General features: G+C 43.3%; 1 protein-coding gene across 2 annotated transcripts; it reads left to right on the top strand.

Annotated features, from left to right (window-relative positions):
• Window positions 1–1166: 1166 nt before the first annotated feature.
• Window positions 1167–22245, top strand: APOA5 (apolipoprotein A5). Of its 2 annotated transcripts, none has more exons than XM_030222009.1 (4): window positions 1167–1273; window positions 2355–2430; window positions 13807–13918; window positions 20962–22245. In XM_030222009.1, the coding sequence occupies exons 2-4, from the start codon at window positions 2382–2384 to the stop codon at window positions 21881–21883; spliced, it is 1083 nt and encodes a 360-aa protein (XP_030077869.1). In that variant the 5' UTR covers window positions 1167–1273; window positions 2355–2381; the 3' UTR covers window positions 21884–22245. The 2 variants fall into 2 exon arrangements, with proteins under 2 accessions (XP_030077869.1, XP_030077870.1); XM_030222010.1 differs by lacking the exon at window positions 1167–1273 and adding an exon at window positions 1399–1406.
• Window positions 22246–22513: the final 268 nt, after the last annotated feature.

The following is a 22513-nucleotide window of genomic DNA, read 5'->3' as shown; positions in this document are numbered from 1 at the left end:
TGAATGATTCATTTGTGTATTTCCAGCTGTCCTTGGGCCTGAAAATAAAGCTGGACTTTGAGATGTGGCTGGAGTCGGTGTGGATTTGGAAGCTGTTACATCACTCTGCACTTTGCTCTTCAGAACTAGGCTCCCCACTGTTGAGCAAAACGGTACTATATTAAACAAGCAGTTGGTGAATGGTAGAGGGAGGGAAGGTGTGGTCAGAGCACCGACAACCCCTCTGGCACTGGCTATCCCTGTATTTTAATGAATAAGATACAGACCCAGATAATAATTAAGGAACTAATACAAGCATTGTTCCTAAGTTCACCCCATCATGTTTAAAATATTTCAGACACTTTAGGTGCTGTAAATAGTCACCCCAGAAGCGGCTGCACGTGTGATTTCTAAAGTATTAACTTGTAAACTGTGTTTAGGTCCTGCTGGTGCCTTTCCTACTTTTCAGAGTCCAAATATTCAAGTAGTGGACTGGACAGAGGCTATTTTTTGGTGGAGGATCAGATACAGTAGACTCGTGCCCTGGAAATGCTGGAGACCTTCCTTGAATGTATTTTCTAGCCCAGATGTTTGCGTCATGGCTCTGGTAACAGACGGCCAGACACACGTTTAAAAATAAAGGCTTATTGAAAATGATCGATGTCCATTAATTTAGGAAGGATGAGCCTGAGGGAGGCCTGATGTTTGTGCCACGGACCCCTTGGGTGTATATTAGGGGGGGGGGGGCATCTCTCTTCTTTGGCTCTCGGTCTCGGTAATGAGTCTTGCTGTGATGGGAACTGCTTAGACCTGTACAACTAACAGGGAGGATTCAGTTCATCGACATGACATTTCTATAGCGCTACTATACTGAGCTTCCCTCCCGGTACCCTTTTATACACAGGATAAGAATTCTTTAAAGTTTGCACTGGGCCTCGGCTCTGGCATACCGAGAAAACAGTCCCCTCCTTCCCCTCGGGGGTGGGGGAGAGCTTAAAACAATTGGAACGTAAAAATCTGAAGTGCAGGTATAACATCCTAACGAGCACTAGCCCACTCAGTTCAGCGCTGAGTCAAGGACGCCGCCTTCTGGGGATGGGATGTCATTGACCTTCCACGTAGTGTTTACACCGGGGGCAGCCATCGGGTCCGGCCGGTGCTTATATCACGTGGATTCACCTGCGGGTATAAAGCGGGTACCGGCAGCTGGAGCTGAGGAGCTCTGCCCCTGCCGGCTATAGATGGAAGAATAGAGTGCATAACACTGGCCCTCTTAAACTGAGCGTAACCCTCGGTAATTGGTTCCATTCCGCATATATGCACATCAGAAGTTGCACACTTATATATTAGGAATGGCTTGTAACATGTTGGGTTAATTTGGTTGCAGATTTGTTTCATGGTCTTGTATTGATCGATCAGAGCAAGCGGTAGGACGAATTTGTTGTTGTCGATGAGACATTAGTAAAAGATAATTCTGACCTGTATATTGATTTTGTAAACATTATTATTATTATTAATCACGATCAACCCACAGCGTAGCAGATTTTATACAATCTTCCACTTACCTGGGCATTGGACTAAGAAAATGCGAGCAGAAATGAGAAGAATGCTCCCCCCTTCCCCGGCCGTTTCCTTTCTTCCCTAGCTCTCTGCAGGTTGAATCGTTGCATTTGCCTGCATCCTGTCTAGGAGGTGGTTAATAACGTTGAATTTAAGTAATATTCACCTTCTTATCTATCCTCTCATATTTTGAAGAGCACTGTGGTACTTTTTATTGGCAGTTGCACAATTTATTTTCCAAATGTTGCATATTTACAATAAATCAGGTGGCCTGAGGCTGTCATTTTAAATTCAGAAAAGCTTTGCAGACAGAGCTAGGCATACCTTCAACTGGGCAGAGGTTTTGTTGTTGTTGTAACAAGAAAAATGATTCTGTGATTTAGTCCCAGATATTAGGCACTTCTGTAATTGTTGGTGATTTTCCATTGAAACTCTGTGGCTGACCTGCCAGTGGACTTCTTGTGGTGCCTGTACTTTGTACCCCAAGGGCTTTAGGCATTGGCAAACTAGGTAATGCCTGGGACCCTCTCAGATATGTTAATTCAGTAGCTTCTAAGGCATATTTTTGCCCTGGTAAGTCCACTGCTGACAGAAAGAAGAGTGTATGGGAGGGGAAGGGGAAGATGGGGGCCCCCTCTATCTGCGGGGGTCTGCCTGTTCTCCCTGTCTCTTGTATGTTGTCTTCCAGAGGGCAGGACGGGTGGGCAAACAGCATTTCTTTCCTGCTGGCTTTCCTCTGCAGTCAGAAACATCTGGAGTTCTGGCTCCCTGGAGGCAGAGTTGGTAATAACTTTCTTTGTTGTCCTGGTCTTTAGGATGTTGGATGCTCACTGGCAGGCAAAATGCTTCTGAAGATGGTGTCTCTCCTTGTGCTGATCACTGCCATCACAGGTATGTGGACTTTAAATTCTTATAAATTCTGTAGTGGTGGTCTTCAGTTTTGTATAAAATACATACAAAAATAGCACTTTTTCCTAGCAAGAATGTTGCTTTCATAGTAATCAGTGTCAGAAATAAAAATAAAACTCACACATGTGTACCTATACAATGGACAGGATGAGCCTAAGTATCTCATGCCCTAAGCCAGTGATTCCGAAACTGGGTTCTGCAGAACCTTAGGGTTCCTCAAGAAATTAGATTATAGAATCTATATATATTTACATAAATTGAGGGTTCCTCGGTATAAGAAACAATATTTTAGGGATTCCACTATAGTGAAAGGTTTGAGAATCACTGCCCTAACTGAATTGTCATCCATGTGTCCTCTCCCCCCTTGCCAGTGTAGCTCAAGGCCCAACCTGCCCTCCCATCCCATTGCAGTTCAAAGCCTTACCTGCTCTCCTCAGTCTAGTACCCTGATGGCGAACCTATGACACGCGTGTCAGCACTGACGCGTACCATTTTCGCTGACACGTGGTGGATTTCAGCATTTCCTTGATTTGTCCAGGTTTCTCGACAAATCAAGGGAATGCTGAAATCCACCCTGCACTCCCCGACAGAATCCTCCGATGAGCACGCGACCACCTCACCTTCTTAACTCCTCTGCTCTGATGCACGCGCGACGGCGACGCAGGCAGGCTAGAGGCAGCGTCTGTGCTCGTGCGCGTGCCAGCCAGCGCCTGCATGCTCAGCATCAGGTGGTGATAATCCTGCACGCACTGCACGCTTCACGCAGGCGCAGCGGCTTACTGTCTGCAGCCTGCCGCCTTCTCTTCAGCCGCTGCCATAATAATCGCGAGTCGACGAGAGCACGAGGCTGCAGCGGGACGGTCTGGTCTCTGTCTTCTGACTCTTCTCTTGTGCCCTGCCTGCCCCTTGCTTAGCCGCCGCCATAACAGTGAGGTAAGATTCTTAAGAATCTTAAATTGTTTGGGATAAATATAAGTAATATAACAGCAGGTTATGCCATGATTTAACAGGGCAGGCATTTCTCAGTCTGGGGGGGAGGGGTGCATAGTTCTATGAAAGAAAGACAATCTACTGAAAACCTTCCAGAGAATTATGTGCAGTGTGAGCTGATTTTCATTTTCTAAGTCTCACCCTGCTGCTGCTGTTCTTCTTTCTTTCCTTTCCAGGTTAGTTAAGGAGTGTGGTAGCCGTGTTAGTCCACTCTTAAGGTTATCAATAGAAATCAAACAAAATAAAACATGGAAAAGAAAATAAGATGATACCTTTTTTATTGGACATAACAATACATTTCTTGATTAGCTGACGAAGAAGGGCAATCTTTGAAAGCTAATCAAGAAATGTATTAAGTTATGTCCAATAAAAAAGGTATCATCTTATTTTCTTTTCCATGTTTTATTTTGTTTGATTTCTATTGATAACAGGTTAGTTAAAGAATTCCCCCTCCCCCTCACTTATCTTAGTTCACGGCACCCCACACAAGTTAAATAATATCAAGACCAACAAAAGAAACCGACTGACAGATGAACAAAGAAGTCACTAAGCAGGTAAGTTAAATAATTAGTTTTTGGTTTATTAAATACAGTTATATATTACAATTATACATTTTTGTTATTTAAACTATAAATATCATGAAATTATGGTTTTTTTCTCGAAGTGACACACCACCCAACTTATGCTCGGTTTTTTGGCGAATTTTGACACACCAAGCTCAAAAGGTTGCCCATCACTGGTCTAGTATCTCCCCTTTCCTAGCCCCTCCCATATCCAACATCTCTCTCCTTCCCTCCCACCCTGGGTGTCTACCATAGCTACCATTTTTCTTTAGCCCGCACTGCTGGCTCAGCTAAGTCTGGAATGTGGCCAGGGTTGCCAGGTAGAATTTTTTTTTCCAGCCCAATCCGGGCCAGAAACCAGCCCAAAACCCGCCCAAACACAAACCCCGCCCCTGACACCCCCACCCCCGCGTCACCGGCCCCGCCCCCGCCGTCACCGGCCCCGCCTCCCACGTCATCGGGCCCGCCTCCCCGTCATCAGCCCCGCCTCCCACGTCATCGGGCCCGCCTCCCCGTCATCAGCCCCACCTCCCCGTCATCGGCCCCGCCTCCCATGTCATCGGCCCCGCCTCCCACGTCATCGGCCCCGCCTCCCACGTCATCGGCCCCGCCCAAAACATCACTAACCCCGCCCAAAAACGTCACTAACCCCGCCCCCCGCGGCCGAAAAAAATCAAAAAGCCGCCCAAAAAGCCGCCCGGAAGCTTAAAAAACCGCCCAAAAAACCGCAACCCGCCGCGGGCAAAAATTTCCCGCGGCGGGTCGCGGAAAACTGCCCAATTGGGCGGTAAAACCGCCCACCTGGCAACACTGAATGTGGCCTGATTTCCTCCTTTAGAAGTCCCTATACCCATGAGCCTTTGCAGTCAGCTTGCTACTTACTTAAAGAGCAGAAGACTTCTTTTATGTACCTTTCACTGTTGCTATCACTGCTGCCTGGTGGCCTGTTGTGCCGTGATGTGCAACAGAGCCCACTGCCAGTCAGCTGACAATGATTCCACACTGCCAAGCAACAACTGCATTTTCTCTGGTATGGTGGCTCTGTGGAACGATGCCATTTCCAGAGGAGGAGGAGCCTGACAGGCAGGACCAGCTGAAGGGACTGTGAGCCCCCCACCCCTGCTGGTGATCCAGTATCTCTTCTTCCATTCCCTCCCTCTGCTGGCAATCCAGTATTTTCTCCTCTCATGTTCCCCCCACCCAATGCCAAAGGGTGCCAAGATCCCAATTCAGCATCTGCCCTCCCCTGTATCCTGAACTGCAGGCAGAGGGACAGAGGAAAGGGAAGAGCAAGAAAGCGATGCTAGACTGGGATTTTTGTTCTCTTTATCACTGGTGCACTGAGCCAGTGCCTCGCCTGGTCCATAGGTTGAGCCAGCTCTTTGGGAGGAGAGTGGTGGAGTAGAGGGTTCTGCTAGAGGAGGTTGTTGATGGTCCCAGATAAATCTGTTTTTAGAAGACAACTATGGAGGGAAAAGACCTTTAGACGGGTTGTTACAGTGAGGTGAAATGCTTTGTCTGATGATTTACAAACATTATTGAGCACAACGTGAGCAGCTGACTGTTGTTGGCTTTATCGTTGAGGGGTCCTTTTACAAAGGTGAGTAAGGGTCTATGCATATCCAGCGCATGCCAAATCGGCATTATTGCCCGGCTACCGCATGCCCTGGGCGGTAATTCTGAATTTGCTGTGTGCTGAAAACACACGGTAGAAAATATGTTCTATTTTCTAACGCATGGTGTTTACCCAGCAGTAAATGGCAGTGGGCACATGATGCATGCCTACCACCCGGGTAGCGTGTGAGACCTTATGGCTAAGTCAGTGGGTGGCAGTAAGTTCTCAGGCCAAAAATGGACACACACTGGTTTTTATTTTGCTGCTCGTCCATTTTCTGGCCCCTTAAAAAAGGCCCTTTTTCCAGAATGTGGTAGAAACTGGCCTGGTGCATGCCCAAAAGATGTGCTCGCATTGCCACAGGCCATTTGTTTTTACAGTGGCTTAGTAAAAAGGACCCCTGATGTTGAATTAGACTTTTTGTTTGGGTCTAGAGAGATGTGGTAGCCATGTTAGTCCACTTCTAAAGCCAGTCAATAGAAATAGAATAAAATAAAACATAGAAAAGAAAATAAGATGATACCTTTTTTATTGGACTAACTTAATACATTTTTTGATTAGCTTTCGAAGGTAGCCCTTCTTTGTCAGATCAGAAATAAGCAAATTTTGATAAGTAACAACAGCATATATAAGTGAAACATCAAAGTATTTCAGTGACAGTCTGAAAGGATGAGGGAGGGGTGGGCTAGGTGAGAAACAGAGAGGGCTGAGAGGATGGGGGGCAGGGAGATATGTATGGTGATCAGAGGGTGACAAAGCAGTGAAATTTCATGGTTTATAATGGGCTAGAAAACCCAGATCTTTGTTAAGTCCTGTCTGGTGGGTGTCAAAATATTTAATCATTTTGACTTCAAAGGTCTTGCGTTCCTGTATTGTTTTAAAGTTTCCTTTAAGTATTCTCACTATAAAATCATTAGTACAGTGTTTGGGTCTATGAACTGACTGCTCCCCTTCACATAAATAATTTAAAAGACGGAATCAACACATTAAAGTTCAGGTTATTCCTCCCTCTTTTCACTTGTGACTCTGGGCAAGTCACTTAACCCTCCATTGCCCCTGGTACAAAATAAGTACCTGAATATATGTAAACCGCTTTGAATGTAGTTGCAAAAAAAAAAAAAAAAAAGAAACCTCAGAAAGGCTGTATATCAAGTCCTATTTCCCTTTTTAATTTCTTGGCTTGTCCTTTGTTACCTTCCCTTTGTATTTGGGATTGTGAGTTGTATATTTACAAACTTTAACATCTCTTCAGGGATTTAGAATGACTTTGAAATGTTATTTGTTTTCTCTTGATTTTATTTGATGAATTAATGTGTTTTAAGGATGTTTGTTTTTGAGCTTTTTTTGTAAATTGTGTTTGATTTTACTGATGTCACTGATGATCTGCCGGACAGACTGTGTTTGCAGCTCAGCATTTTTCACCGAGGATTTCACAGAGCTTCAACAGCAAGGACCTTGAATTTACTCTTATGTTAAGCTTTTTGCCATAACACAAGAGATCTACCTGACCCTTGCAGCAGGCCTTTGTGCTGAAACACGGCTGTGTCAGGTCGTTTTTATGCTGTTTACATTAAAGACTTCTTAAAATCCTCCTTGGACTCACCTCACTATTTTTGTTTGTCACTCACGTCCACGTGAGGTTTTTTTCCTCCTCCCCTTTTTTGCTTGATTTTATTCTACACCATCTTGAATGGTGGAGCTAAAAAGAAGGAATGTACATTTTTATAACTGACTAATTAAATTCCTGGATTCAGAGATTATTGAGGAACCAACATATCAAGTTAAAATTAATCAGGTTTATTCTAACTCATGGGTTCCAGATTATGGAGTCCCTCAGTGCTCACCAATTTCACTAATACTTTTAAATATTGTAATGGCTTCATTAGGTAAAAGACTAACTGATATGGGATTCTTCCCATTTATTTATGCTGATATCATGTTATATATACCTTTTTCTGGGGATTTTGCTGAAGTTTTAATAGATATTTCAAGAGGGCTAGCTTTATTAGAATGCTGAACTTCTCAGTTTGAAATGAAGCTTAATAAGGAAAAGATAAAATTCATGGCTTTTTTCTATTTGTCACCCTCCCTTTGGAATAGCCTTCCAAAGGAGATCAGATTAGAGAAATCTTATCTCCATTACCGAAAACATTTGAAAACCTTTCTCTTTATAAACTACGTAGAACAGAACTTAGCATAATGAGATAAGGTCAAAAAGAAAAGGAAAAAGGGGTAGCTTAACTGTATATTAGATTTTTAATTTGTACTGATTTTATTATGTAGTTTATTCTGGTTGCTGTGCTTTCCTGTCATGAATGGAATTCCTATGTTTGTTTATTTGTATACACTAATTGTTTTTATACATATGTAAACCGTTCTGTTTTGCAGCTGCAATAAGACACGGTATATAAATTAATATAAATAAATAAATGGTACTAAGTAGTAGTTTTAATTGTTTGTCAATGGTTGGCTTTTCTGTCAATGGTGTAATGTACACTGTGAAGAAACAGTGTGTTTTAAGCCAGTAAAACGTATTGGATTTTTTCCTGCATGGATTATGTTATGAAGTGTATTTCTCCTATTTGGTCAGCAGGTGGTGGTGCTTTGCTGTAAAGCTGTTACAGAGAACTAGTGTTTTTTTTCTTTAGTTTGACACAAACAGGAAGCAAGAAGCAGTATATATTTGAAATCTTGTTGACTGGGCTCTAATTGGCCCAGGAGCTCGTCTCATTTGGACTTTACTGGTTTTGAGTTCAGTTTCAGCCCAGGAGAAGAGAGAGAGCTCTTTGCTGAAGCCCTGTAAAAAACAGTTATATTTGATAACTGGTGAACAGCTATATATATCTTAATCTCCTCAGGTACTTTCTAGGAAGTATGCAAATGTTTAATTAGTTTTCTAATTGATCCATTTTTCAGTTACTTGTTACTGTTTGCTATTTGCACATTTTTTTTGTCCGCTGTTCCAAGTTCTGAGAATAAACACATTTGTTTGTTCGTTCTGCCTGTCTGGATTGATAAGGAATCCTGGTGGTTTGTGTGTTGGGTCTGTGATTGCTTTCTGGGAATTGTGGGATCACTGGGAGTGTGGATAATTGGAGAGCAGGAGACTCACCCAGAGATAGCTGTGACCCAGTCGGTGGGAGGAGGTTGCTAGTGTAGAGCACAAGTGGAAGGTGCAGGCTGATCTGAGCTGTGCTGGGTATAGATCCTCTAAGTGACTACAGGGTAGCCCCAGGCAGGTGGATAGGTGTTTCATGACAACAAGTTAGAAAAATAACTCAAAATTTTGGGAGTATTATATACTCTTTTGAGTATATAATTGTAAGCTCTTTGAGCAGGGACGGTCTTTCTTCTATGTTTGTGCAGCGCTGCGTACGCCTTGCAGCGCTATAGAAATGCCAAATAGTAATAGTAGTAGTAGTAGTAGTAGTAGTAGTAGTAGTAGTAAAATGGTATCAACTAAAGTATTTAGAACATTATGGAACCTTAGGAGGATAAGGTCTTATTTTGTGCCTGATATATTTCAAATAGTTGTGCAGACACTTATTTTGGGACACCTGCAGGCTCATTTTCGAAAGAGAAGGATGCCCATCTTTCGACACAAATCGGAAGATGGGCGTCCTTCTCACAGGGTTGCCCAAATCGGTATAATCGAAAGCCGATTTTGGGCGTCCCCAAATGCTTTCCGTCGCAGGGACGACCAAAGTTCCTGGGGTCGTGCCGGAGGCGTAGCGAAGGCGGGACTTGGGCGTGCCTAACACATGGAAGTCCTTGACCCATAATGGAAAAAAAAGGCGTCCCTGACGAGCACTTGGATGACTTTACCTGGTCCTGGTTTTCTTACGAACAAGCCACAAAAAGGTACCTGAACTGACCAGATGACCAACGGAGAGAATCAGGGATCACCTCCCCATACTCCCCCAGTGGTCTCTAACCCCCTCCCACCCTCAAAAGAAATCTTTAAAAATATTTTGTGCCAGCCTCAAATGTCCTACTCAGGTCCATCGCAGCAGTATGCAGGTCCATGGAGCAGTTTTAGTGGCTGCAGTGCACGTCAGGCAGGCAGACCCAGGCCCATCCCCCTCCCTATCTGTTACACTTGTGGTGGTAAATGTGAGCCCTCCAAAACCCACCAGAAACCCACTGTACCCACATGTAGGTGCCCCCTTCACCCGTAAGGGCTATTTTAGTGGTGTACAGTTGTGGGTAGTGGGTTTTGGGGGGGTTTGGGGGGCTCAGCACACAAGGTAAGGGAGTTATGTACCTGGGAGCAATTTATGAAGTCCACTGCAGTACCCCCTAGGGTGCCCGGTTGGTGTCCTGGCATGTCAGAGGGACCAGTGCACTATAAATGCTGGCTCTTCCCGCGACCAAAGGGCTTGCATTTGGTCATTTCTGAGATGGACGTCCTTGGTTTCCATTATCACCAAAAATCAGAAACGACCAAGTCTAGGGATGACCATCTCTAAGGATGACCTAAATTTCAAGATTTGGGCGTCCCTGACCGTATTATCGAAACAAAAGATGGACATCCATCTTGTTTCGATAATACGGATTTCCCCGCCCCTCCACCGGAACGTTTTGCAAGGACGTGCTCAGGAAAACTTGGGCGTCCCTTTTGATTATGCCCCTCCTGGATTTCTACAATGTCATTTATGCAGGGTATAATAAATGATTCTTGAGATGTTTGCAAAATACAGCAGCCAGCGCCAGGGCCGGTCTTAGGCAGGGGCGACAGGTGTGGTCGCAGAGGGCCCCGCGCCTCCAGGGGCCCCATGGTGCTTCCTCTTGCTCCCCGCCATTGCTGCGATCTGACTCATTGCCTCCCCTCCCCCGAGCAGCAGGGTGTCCTCCCGGCACTTACCCAAAGCCGCCCTGGTAGTCTAGCGGAGTCTTCGGGGCAGGAAAGATTCCCAGTCTTTCCTGCCCACTGCCAGCGCTGATACCCTTGTTGCTGCATTGGTCTTTAAAAATGCAGGGGACTGCATGACAGTTTTTCTGGAAGCAAGGAAGTACCACCCTTCATTTGAACTGGACAGCAGACTAAGATAAGTGATTTGAATTTTTGCTGTCAGTTTGGTTGCACTTTTTTGCATATTTAAAAACAAAAAAAGTATTTAAGGGTTTTTTTTATGTCTATGATTACTTTTTGCGCTGTGTGCACCTGAAAAGGGAGAGTGTTGCCACAGGAGTGTATGAGACATTTTCCCCATTTTTTGAGAAGTCACATATTTTGGTCTTCACTGGCGGACATTGTGTTGTTTAACAGCTATTCCTATTAGTGAAGTTGATCTTTTGTGTGGTGGATTCATATGTTTTTTTATGAGCCTTCTAAGTTACGCTTTTTTTTCTAGAAGGTAGAGGGCTAACGATGTCTGTTCCATAGATCTGATTTCATCTTCAGCTTGAATCAGTTAAAAAAAAAAAATTTAGGAGGAGATTCACTGCTTTACTTTAGATTATCTTGTATGATCGCTTCCTTTGGCTTTGTGAATTGAGTTCTTTCCCCACATGTGGCCTAAGTAGATGTCAATCAAATTAATTTCTTATTATAATTGTTTCCTATTGGTTGATATTTATTTCAAGTATTTTCTTGATGTATTATTTTCAAAATGCATAAAAAAAGATCCCAGTCAAAAATTGCAATAGGTCCTCCAAACATTTTTAACCCTTCATTATCCAGGTGCATCAGAGGTTAGATCTAAGAAGATATTTCCTACTATGTTCACTTTTCAAGTTACAAAAAAATGGAATCTACTATCATGTTCTTTGAAATGTATATGTAATTATAACCAATTTTGAAAATCTTTGAAAGTGTTTCTATTTCAGAAATACGTATTTTTGGAGTAGATTCAACATAGGCTTCTTAATCTAATGTTAATTGTTTTTGCTGCTTCTCCTGATAATTGCAGGCCTTTGTAAAGCCTATCTCTTCCCATTCCCTCCTGGGAAAAAGCAATAATCAAGCATGGAGGGCTTGGACTCTTAGTTTTCTATAGCATAAAGGTACAAGGTGCAAAAAATCAACAAATCATCCCCTTATTCAGTGAACAGCTGACATTATAACCAAAGATATAGTCCTTCCCCGTATTGAATATATTGACCCCTAGTTATTTGTGTAAGTGACCTGTGCATGCTCCACACATGTGTATATCCCCCTTGCATTATTTGCTAAGCAATTTGTGCCCCTAATTTTTTTTTTGTTACATTTGTACCCCGTGCTTTCCCACTCATGGCAGGCTCAATGCGGCTTACATGGGGCAATGGAGGGTTAAGTGACTTGCCCAGAGTCACAAGGAATTGCCTGTGCTGGGAATTGAACGCAGTTCCTCAGCTCCCCAGGACCAAAGTCCACCACCCTAACCACTAGGCCACTCCTAATAGTTCTGAACATCTATGTAGCACTTATGTGCATAACTGTGCACGTATCCATGTAAGTGCCAGCATTCTAGAATGTTAGCATGGAATGGTGCTTACATTTTTATTATAGAATGAGGGGGTAAATGCTTAATTATAAACGCTTTTCTCTCATTCTTTATCTATGGGAAAAAAATAATAAACCAAGCCCTTAGTCGGGAACTAGTGAACAAATAGGAGGAAATATTTTTTTCACTCAACGAATAGTTAAGCTCTGGAACTCTTTGCTGGAGGATGTAGTAACAACGGTTAGTGTATCTGGGTGGAAAACAGGTTTGGACAAGTTCCTGGAGGAAAAGTCCATAGTCTGCTATTAGTAGCATGGAATGTTGCTACTATTTGGGTTTTTGCCAGGTACTTGTGACGTGGCTTGGCCATTTTTGGAAATGGATACTGGGCTAGATGGACCATTGGTCTGACCCAGTATAGCTATTTTTATGTTCTTTGATTTAAAATACAAATAAAAATATCCTGGAAGATAGAGAGGATTGGTAGTACTAAATTTAGATTAGAATCAGCATGTGCCAAATCTGTGTTAGAGGGAAGGGGGAAGTGGATTTGGATGTAGATCACATCTTTTCAGTAGTAGCTAAAGATGAGTTTATATTCAGCTACAGTAGCAATATTCAGGTATAGGAACAATGCTTGTATTATTTCCTTAATTATTATCTGCGTCTGACTGTGTCTGTGTCTTATTCTTAATTTAAATACAGGAATAGCCAGTGCCAGAGGGAATTAAAAGTAGTGTTTGAGGGGTTGTCGGTGCTCTGGCAACACCTTCCCTCCCTCTATCATTCACCAACTGCTTGTTTAATATAGTACCATTTTGGTCAACAGTGGGGAGCCTATTCTGAGTTCAAAGGTTATTGTCATTTGGCGGGGTAACACAAACTGCTGTGACATTCAATAAAGTGTCCAGATGTGGAAGTACAAATATCCTGGTGCAGTGCTTCTTGGAAATACTGTATATCATGAATCCACTGTCATTACATATGGCCAAAATTGATTTCCATGTAGTACCTCTCTGATTCGAGGTCAGACAGAGAAACGATGCTTCACCACAAAGAGCAAAGCGCAGAGTGATATAACATTCGGCATCCAAATCCTGTTCTTGGAGGGCTCACAATCTAAGCTTCTACCCGAGGCAATGGGGGGTTAAGTGGGATTTGAACCCTGGCTTCCCAGGTTTTCTGGTCACCACTCTAATCATTAGGCTACTCTGCTCCCTGCAGACGGTAAGAGAACAGTACACACCCAGGGGCCCTTTTACTAAGGCACGGCAGGGCTAACACGTGGGCAGTGCGTGCCAAATCATCACTACTGCTGGGGTAGCGTGGGTGCCCAGTGGTAGTTCTGAAGTTGACGTGCTGTTTCCCACAGTAGAAACTATTTTTCTATTTTCTAGCACAGGGATTTTTCCCAGTGGTAATCGGCAGCGCGGCCACAATGCCGCTCGATGCTTGATTACCACATGAGTAGCACGTGAGCCCTTATCACCAATCAAATAGGTGGCAGAAAGGGCTCAGGCAGTAAAAAGCTGTGCGCTACTTTTAATATTAGTGCATGGCCATTTACTGCCCCATTTAAAAAAGGCCTTTTTATCTGCACACATCCAAACTAGCACAGGCCACTTTTTACCACAGCTTAGTAAAAGGCCCCCCTCCCCATTTCGAATAGCTCTGTGGCCATTCTGAGCTGCTATTTAGAACGCTGTCCATGCATGCTGTAGAGTCAAATGGCTTGGCGCAGTTACAATCCATTTTCTTCCTGCAGGATCTCAGGCTGAACCAGTGAGGAGTGGGTTCTGGGACTACTTCAGTCAACTGACTCATGATAAGGAATTCCAAAAGCCAACACAGCTCCAGAAGACAGCAAGAAAAGTAGAGTAAGTATGTCTTCCTTAGCGTCCCTCCGGACCGGACCAGGATTGGACTGATGGGTTGTGCTCGCCTACCAGCAGGTGGAGACTGAGAAAAAACTCTGACTCTAGAGAGCCAATAGGAGCTCTGGCCATGTGACCTTAGCCTCAGTATTTTCTCAGTCTCCCAGCAGGTAGGAAGTGAGCCCATTAGTCTCTCTCCTTTTCTCTTTAGATATTACAGATATTTGTGATAATTCTTCTGTGCCTGGAATCTTATTTAGAGGCTTGACAGGGTTTCCTTTCTCTTCTTTCTTTGACAGCCTCGGGGGTGTTAAACTCGGGTGTCTCGAGTCCACCCCCCTTCCTCCCCATCTCCCTGGCTTAGCAGGGAAGGGCCGTCCCTTTCTCTGGAAAGGTGTACCGTCTTTGGGAGAGGCAGCCACTTTTAACAGGTAGCTGCTTTAAAAGAATTAAATCAAATAAAAGGAAATTCAAAGAAGCAGCCTTTCTTTCCCCAGACTTCTAACGAGCAGGCAGCTCCAGTGTTTTATTATGATTGAGGGGTTATAAAAAAAAAAAAAAAAAAAAAAACAAACAGAAGAAAATAATTCAGTATCTGTGACTTTAAACAGCGATTTTTCTCATCAGATTTAATTTCCTCCATTTTCTTGCGTTTTGGCGGCGGCAGTTTAAACAAATGAAGAAAAAAAAAAAAAAAAAGAAATGTGCGAACCGCGTAAGCGCGGCCACCTGTTTTTTCCGATATGGCTTAAAAGTTCAAACAGCTGCTGTCGGTCAGCGTCGCGCAGTTCACGCAGCCGGAACGTGTAAATTTTGCTCTCCCTTCAAGGTTTCTTCGGGTCCGGTGCTGCCTCCAGTTTTTTTGGGGCCTTTTTCGCCGGCTGTTGTTTCTTCGCCGTTCCACTGGGCTCCGCTTGTTCGGAGGTGTCGGGCGCGCTGTCGACGATCGCTACAGGGCCAGTGGAGCGAACGGCGGCCATTTTGTTTCTCCCTCCATCTTATCAGTCGGGGATCTCTCTGCTGAAGGTAAGGCTGCAGTTCATAGAGCAGTTCGGCTCCAAGATGTGTACACTTTTGTATGTGCTGAACGGCGTATTCTAAAATGCTCTTCACATCAGCAGGCAATATTTGGTTGAAAGGGGGCTCCTTTCATATATGAATATATAACAAGCTTTTCTTCTTTTAAATTTCTATGTATCACGGGGCTGTTAACACTAGTTTTTTCTGGTGCTCAGTCATTTTTCATTGCCTGGTGGAAAATCTACATCTTATCATAATATCATAATTCATTTCAAGCATTTTCCTCAATAGCTGTAGTATTATACAGTGTTTTAAGAACTTTAGAAACTTTCTCTATAGGCATAGAGTAAATTTCTGTCTTTCTCATTCCCTGGTGAATAGGACTACATTGTCTAAGAGTCAATTGATTGGTACTTTGCAATTCTGACCATAATATATTAGTTCCTTTCAAGCATTTTACTCCATGCCTATGATGTTATATAGTGTTTTAAGAACTTAACAGACACTCTCAATGGCTGTAGTGTTATACAGTGTTTTCTTTTTCCGACTTTAAGAAGCCTTCTCTAGAGGCATACACTATATTTTTCAGATGCCATGGGGATATATCAGCTCTTTCATATTCTCTGAGGGACAGTCCTGTCTACCAAGCTCCCAATCACTCAGCTGCCTTAGCAGGCATGCTTTATTCATGTCTTCCCTTCTTTTCCAACTGCCTTGAAGCCTCTCATTTTTCATTTTAGCTTTCTTCTGGTTTTTACAGGACATATGGTCACTTAGAGAATAAAGTCATCCTTTCACTTAAAGATAGTGGACGGTCCTCAAACCATCTACTCGTGTTTGTCTCTACTCTATCAGTGCAGCATTGGCAGATTATAAACATCCTGGTTTGGTCCAGTATGCCTATACATACCATCTGCTATCTCTTCCTCTTCCTTAGAGACCTGATGTTATATCAAGCTTTCTTGAATTCAGATACAGTCTTGTCTACACTGCCTTCACCAAGTGGCTGTGGCACAACTTCACTTTTTTCGTTACAGGTAATTTCCAAGTTTGTCCTTTTTCATTTTCATTCTATGCGCCTTCACTCCAGAGTGTTCTTTCAATTGGAAGGGGATTCACTCACTTCCTGTGTATTTATACCATAGGTACATAAGTATGGTTATGCTGGGTAAGGCCTAAAGTCCATCAAGTCCAGCATTCATATCTAATGGGCATAGGTACATAAGTTTTGCCATTCTGGGGAAGCTCAAATGTCCACCTTTCTACAGCCAGAACAGCATTAAAGAAAAGAAAAAAAAAAAAAAAAACCTCTCACGAGAGTATCGAACAGAAATCTCTGCTCCAAAAGCAAGGCTTTGCAGTAATTCTGCAAACTAACGCATACAATATTTGCCATGGCTGTTCACCACTAGGAACACCGGGGACCCTGGGCCTAGGTTCGGTGTTTTAACCTGAAACAAGCTCAACATTCATATCTATTGGGTGTGAGTCTGGTACTACTACTACTAGAGCGCTACTAGGGTTACGCAGCGCTGTACAAATTAACAAAGAAGGACGTTCCCTGCTCAAAGGAGCTTACAATCTACATCTCAGTGAGGGAGGACGCATGACCGTGGTACGTGGATTAGTGGTATGTGGATTAGGGAGATCCAAGAAATTACAGGCCGGTGAATCAGACGTTCATACTGGGACAATTTTTTTCTGTCCGGAGCGTACTACCATAGCTGGTGGACTCCTATATTCAGAACTTTCTATATTCAGAACTTACCCAACTATGGAACGCCATAGAGATAGGGTTGGAGTTTGTAGCCCTATTTAACTGGTGTCCTTGGTCACCCTTCCTCTTCTCCTCAGGATCCAGAGAATGGCTAGTTTTTTGCTTATGCATTAACCGGTCATTTTCAGCAGTACTCTCTCTTCCGTTCTTTTATAGATCTAAGAGGATGTTCATTGCGCTCTTAGGGTCATTTCATTCTTACCTAGACGACTGCCTAATTGGAGAAAGTCTTATCAGCAGAGTTCTCAGGTCACGCACCGGGTGTTGCATTTCTTACAGTCTCTAGGTTGGGTGGTGATTGTAGCCAGGCCTCTCATTTGATCTCTCATTTGATCTCTCATCAGATATCTCTGATTTTCTCTTTGTTTAGTCAGGTTGGCGCACAGTCTTTTGTCTCCTCTGCAAACATCCCAGTTTATATTTTTCTTGGTGACCTTGGGCCTTCGGCCATTTCCTCGCTCTATTCTGCAGAATGCAATTTTACTTTCTAATGCCCAAGAAGGAATTTTCCTTCATCCTATTGCGAATCTCATGGTCATCAATCGCACTATTTACGTGTCATCTAGTTATCTCAAGAACCTTAGTTCTGTCATTGGGATGCTTCGTGCAGTACACTTTTTGGCAGAAGCTTGTTTGTATATATTTTTTTTCTGGGGGACCTCAGCAATTCGTTTTACCTTCGGGTGAATTTTGTTTTCCCTACTGACAAACAAGGCGGAGAGAGCTATGTTGGTCCTTGCCATGGCAATGGGTTATGTCATCCGCCAAGGAGGAGTTAAGAGTATACTCTTGAGTTTGTACTCATTTTTTCTTAGTTGTGTCACCCTGCATTTAGGTGAATGGACTCTCATTTTTTCAGCCTTACTTCCTCACTGCGACACTTCAGGGCTATCTCTTTTTGCCTTCAGGCTCACGAACATTTCTTGCTTCTTCCGTTCAGCAACAGTCTTGACGGAGACAGGGACAGATGCCAACGTCCAGCAGGGGTTTTTCAGCCTTCTTTATGCGTTTCTTCCATCATCTCACTAGGTGTTTACGCAGAACCAAGGCACCCTTCTACATCCGGACCCCCAGTCACTCAAACTTATGGCGTGGTTACTGGGTCTGCAACATCTTTGATATTTTCGCAGGAAGTACTTCAAGTTTTAATTGCTTCCAGACAGAAATCTACATTAAAGTCCTATGAATCAAAGTGGCGACGGTTCACTCTGTGGTACTCCTCTCGCCACTTCATTCCACAAACAGTATCCATTTTGCATGTTTTGGAATATCTTCTGCATCTTGCGAAATCTTGTCTGTCTTACTCATCCATTAGAGTTCATTTGGCAGCTCTATCAGTGATGCATGATACTGTTGACAACCGCACGCTTATGCAGCATCCACTGTCAAAGCGGTTTCTTAAAGGAGTCCTGCACCTGTACCTCCCGCTTCGTCCACCAGCTAGGTGAACTAGGTGAACAGACTCTTAAAGTTCTGTTTTCTAGTAGCCATAACTTTTTCTATAAAGTTTTCCTCTTCAAGCAGTGTTTCCCAGTAGCCATTGCAGCAAGTAGATCTATGTGTGGAATACTTCTACGGTTGGTAACTTCTTTTCGGTCTGCTGTAGTTTAAAGTTTTCACCTTTCCCAATCGGTTTTTTCTTATTGGTTTTGTCCTTCTAGCCAGTAGGCGTAAAAGTTTTTCATTGTTTCTAACCCGCTATATCGCGAAGGATCAAGGAAATGAGAATGTCTATTTCTCTTCTCGCTGAGAGGGCAGGATCAAGGAAATGAGAATGTCTATTTCTCTTCTCGCTGAGAGGGCAGTTCCACAGCGTATTACAACATATTCCACAACTTCAGAAGCGGGCTCTATTCTTACTACGGCGATTTTTGGTGCTCTCGGTGCACATTGGTAAGTTGGCAACTTAGTCCTAGTTTCATTTTATTTTGCTCATTGGGACACACTACATGTTAGTTGTCGCCAGGTGGCCTATGCAGCATGAACATTTCTCTGCAGTTTTCATAGGGTCCCTCCCTTCAGATTACTGCTTTGGTACTTCCCATCAGTCCAATCCTGGTCCAGTCCGGAGGGACGCTAAGGAAGGAGAAATTAGATCTTACCTGCTAATTTGCTTTCCTTTAGTCCCTCCGGACCGGACCAGGCCCCTCCCATGTTCTCTCTACTCTTTAGCTTCTTTTATTAAGTAGGAAGTGTATTCAGTAGGAAGTGTATTCATTCCTTTACGATTCGTGGAACAATACTATATATATACAGAACTTTACGTGGTCTATACCACTTCTCTGGTGGTTGCTGGTGAGCTCAATTGCTGGAATCTATCTATAAAACCTTAAATACGCCATACCACTTCTCTGGTGAGAGTTGTGGCTGAGCTCAGTTGCTGGAATATCTATAAAACCTTAAATATGATTTACCACTTTTCTGGTGAGAGTTGCTGGTAAGCTCAGTTGATGGAATATATATAAAATCTTAAGTGGGCCATACCACTTCTCTGGTGAGAGTTGCTGGTGAGCTATAAGACAAGTGAGCCATACCACTTCTCTGGTGAGAGTTGCGGGTGAGCTATATTATGCGTGAGCCATACCACTTCTCTGGGGAGAGTTGCGGGTGAGCTATATTATGCGTGAGCCATACCACTTCTCTGGGGAGAGTTGCTGGTGAGCTATATTACATGTGAGCCATATCGCTTCTCTGGTGAGAGTTGCTGGTGAGCTATAGTACAAGTGAGCCATACCACTTCTCTAGTGAGAGTTGCTGGTGAGCTGTAATACATATCGGGCCATACCACTTCTCTGGTGAGAGTTGCTGGTGAGCTCTGATACTTGGCATTGCCGAGTGCTTTGTGGCTGCTAGGATTCCATACGGCACAGAAGGTCTTTCTCTCTTTCCTGCTTTGTTATTCAAATACTGAGGCTAAGGTCACATGGCCAGGGCTCCTATTGGCTCTCTAGAGTCAGAGTTTTTTCTCAGTCTCCACCTGCTGGTAGGCGAGCACAACCCATCAGTCCAATCCTGGTCCGGTCCGGAGGGACTAAAGGAAAGCAAATTAGCAGGTAAGATCTAATTTCTCCATTTTCCATAGCATCAGTTACTAAGGGGTCCCTTTTCAAAGGGGTACCAAAAAGTGGCCTCTGGTAGTGTGGTCATGTGTACTGGACGCGCGCTGGACCATTTCTCCACCGTGTCTGGGAAAAAAGGGGGTTTTTTGGGGCTGGGAAATGGACGTGCGGCAAAATTAAAACCAACCTGTACCTATTTACAGCCTGAGCCCTTAATGCCACCTATTGACTTAGTGGTAAGGGCTCATGCGTTACCCATGCAGTAACTGTCTAGTGCGCGTCAACTGCTGATTACCGCTGGGAACACCCCTGCGGTAGAAAATAGAGAATTCTTTTCTACCACAGGTTTTTGGTGTATGCCAAATTCGGAATTACCCCAAGGTGCACACGCTGGCCGGGTGGTAATGCCAGTTTGATGGCACGCTGCATGTGCCTTTGTGAAAGGGCCCCTAAGTGTCCCATGAACCCCTGGGGCAGCAGATTTAGATAGGTGTTCTTTGGCAGTTGTGGTATTACAAAATGAATGTTTAATGCTGATTTCCTCTGTGACAGAAAATTGTATTGTTAGAGAAACTGGAAAAAATATCACAGCAGAAATCAGTGGGAGCGGGGCTGAATGTGAAAGAGTTTTCATGACATCTGCAAATTTTTGTGAGAGGAAATACAGAAAAGGGATATAATCACAATTCAAGCTTGGGTAAAATAAACATTTCTCACATAATTCATCAGGAGAATTAAACAACTCCCACTCTACCCACCCGCGGATTGTAAAATGTAATGGCATGACTGATATATGATGCCAAAACAGTGAGAAGAGGGGAAAAATTAAAACGTAGGAGACACAAGGAAGAGAAGCACAAGGTAAATAACTGGGGAGGGGTGTGGATGCTGCATATAAGGCAAACGTTGGAACAATAAACACAGCTAAAAATCCAGTCCATATTAGCTTTGTTATTGTTTATTAACATTTATTTAAAATTGCTATACCGCCAAATCTAACAGGTCATGGTGGTTTACAATGTCTCAAACAGGTAATGGTGGTTATCTTGGCAAAACAGGAGGTATGTAAAAGTAATTTGAACGCTTGTTTCTGTTGGTGTTAATCACTGTTAATGTGCTTTCTAATGAAAAATGAGGGTTGATATATAAAATGTTTCTATGCTTTTAAAAGTTGTTTTTTTTTTTTACAGAGGTTTAAAACATAATTTTCAAGATGGTGTCAACTACATGAGGAATTTTCTAGGACCTCTGAATGGGAGAACACAGCAGACACTGTATCAGAATTCTGATGGGCTCCGGCAGCTTATCCAGCAGGAATTGGAAGACCTCAGGAGCAAGCTATCTCCATATGTGGATGAGGTCCACCAGAGAATTAGTAGGAATGTAGAGCAGTTTCGTCAGAGTTTAATGCCATTCACCAAGGAACTTCTGGATCAAGTTGATCTGAAGACAAAAGAGCTCCAGGAACATCTGAACCCCTACAATTACAACATGAAGGGACAGCTCCTAGAAAGTGTGGATGAAGTTCAGAAGTTTATAACCCAGCATGCAGAACATTTCCAGGACAAAATAACATTCCATACTGGGCAAGTCAAGCACACCTTCAACCCTTATGCTGATAAACTGGTGAGTGGGATTCATCAGACTGTGCAGGAGATACATAAAAATGTAGCCCCTCACACCCAGATAAGCCAAGAAAGACTCAACCAGTACATTCAGGAACTGTCCCAGAAACTGACCAAGACTGCCAAGAATCTTCATGAGAAGATCCACAAAAATCTTGATGAGCTGAGGGAGAAGCTGAACTTCTTCCAGAATGGCTTCTGGCAGAAGTTATTTGAACAAGTAGAAGGTCCCCAACCCAAGGTCATCTCTCCCAGCATGGAGGAGGTGACAAAAAAGGTCCAGGAAAGAATTGAGGAATTCAGGAGAAATACCTTCCTCCAGATTGATGACTTTACCAAGACAATCAATAGAGAGACAGAAGAGATGAAGTACAAGCTGTTCCCTTCTCCACAAATAGAGGAATTTCAAGATAGCTTGAGCCCAGTGGAGGAAATGCAAGCTAGGCTAAACTCTCTATGGGAGAATCTCTCCCAGAGTTTGAGCTAAGAGGGACAGTAAACTGAAATGACATTTTTTCATCCTCTTAAACTCAGCCATATTTAAGGATTTGTGTGTATGTATATAATGCATCTGTCTATAAATCCTTAGAATTGTAACAAGATTTCACAAAGAGTTTTAAATAATGAGACATAGGAACAGAATGAGTTATTGCTCTCCAAGAGAACAGCAGCAACCAATCAGCATGTGTCCTGGAGCCTTCTATTTCTGTACTGCTAATGTTGTCTTAGTGTAGAAAAGGACTGGTCATTTGAGAGGGATATAAGTGACTTTTTTTGAGGCAACAATTCCCTGGCGCAGTAGACAATATAATGAAGGGAAGTCAGTCAATAAGGTAAATTTGAACTGTTTGGATGCTGTATTTAAAATTTACCTTAGTTATTAACTCCTTCCTACTACTACTACAACTAATAGCATTTATATAGCGCTACCAGACGCACACAGCGCTGAACATTTGACATAGAGAGACAGTCCCTGCTCAAAGAGCTTACCTTCCTCATGTATGAACTGCTTTGATTGTACCACAGAAAGGCGGTATATCAAATGCATTACCCTCACCCTATGATATTTGCTAATCACCTGTCCTGCAATTTTCCACTGTGAACCTCATGTTTAGAT

This window comes from Microcaecilia unicolor, chromosome 12 (assembly GCF_901765095.1).
Source record: "Microcaecilia unicolor chromosome 12, aMicUni1.1, whole genome shotgun sequence".
Classification (NCBI taxonomy): domain Eukaryota; kingdom Metazoa; phylum Chordata; class Amphibia; order Gymnophiona; family Siphonopidae; genus Microcaecilia; species Microcaecilia unicolor.
The sequence above is the reverse complement of the archived record's forward strand: the minus strand, read 5'-3'. Positions and strand labels throughout refer to the sequence as shown.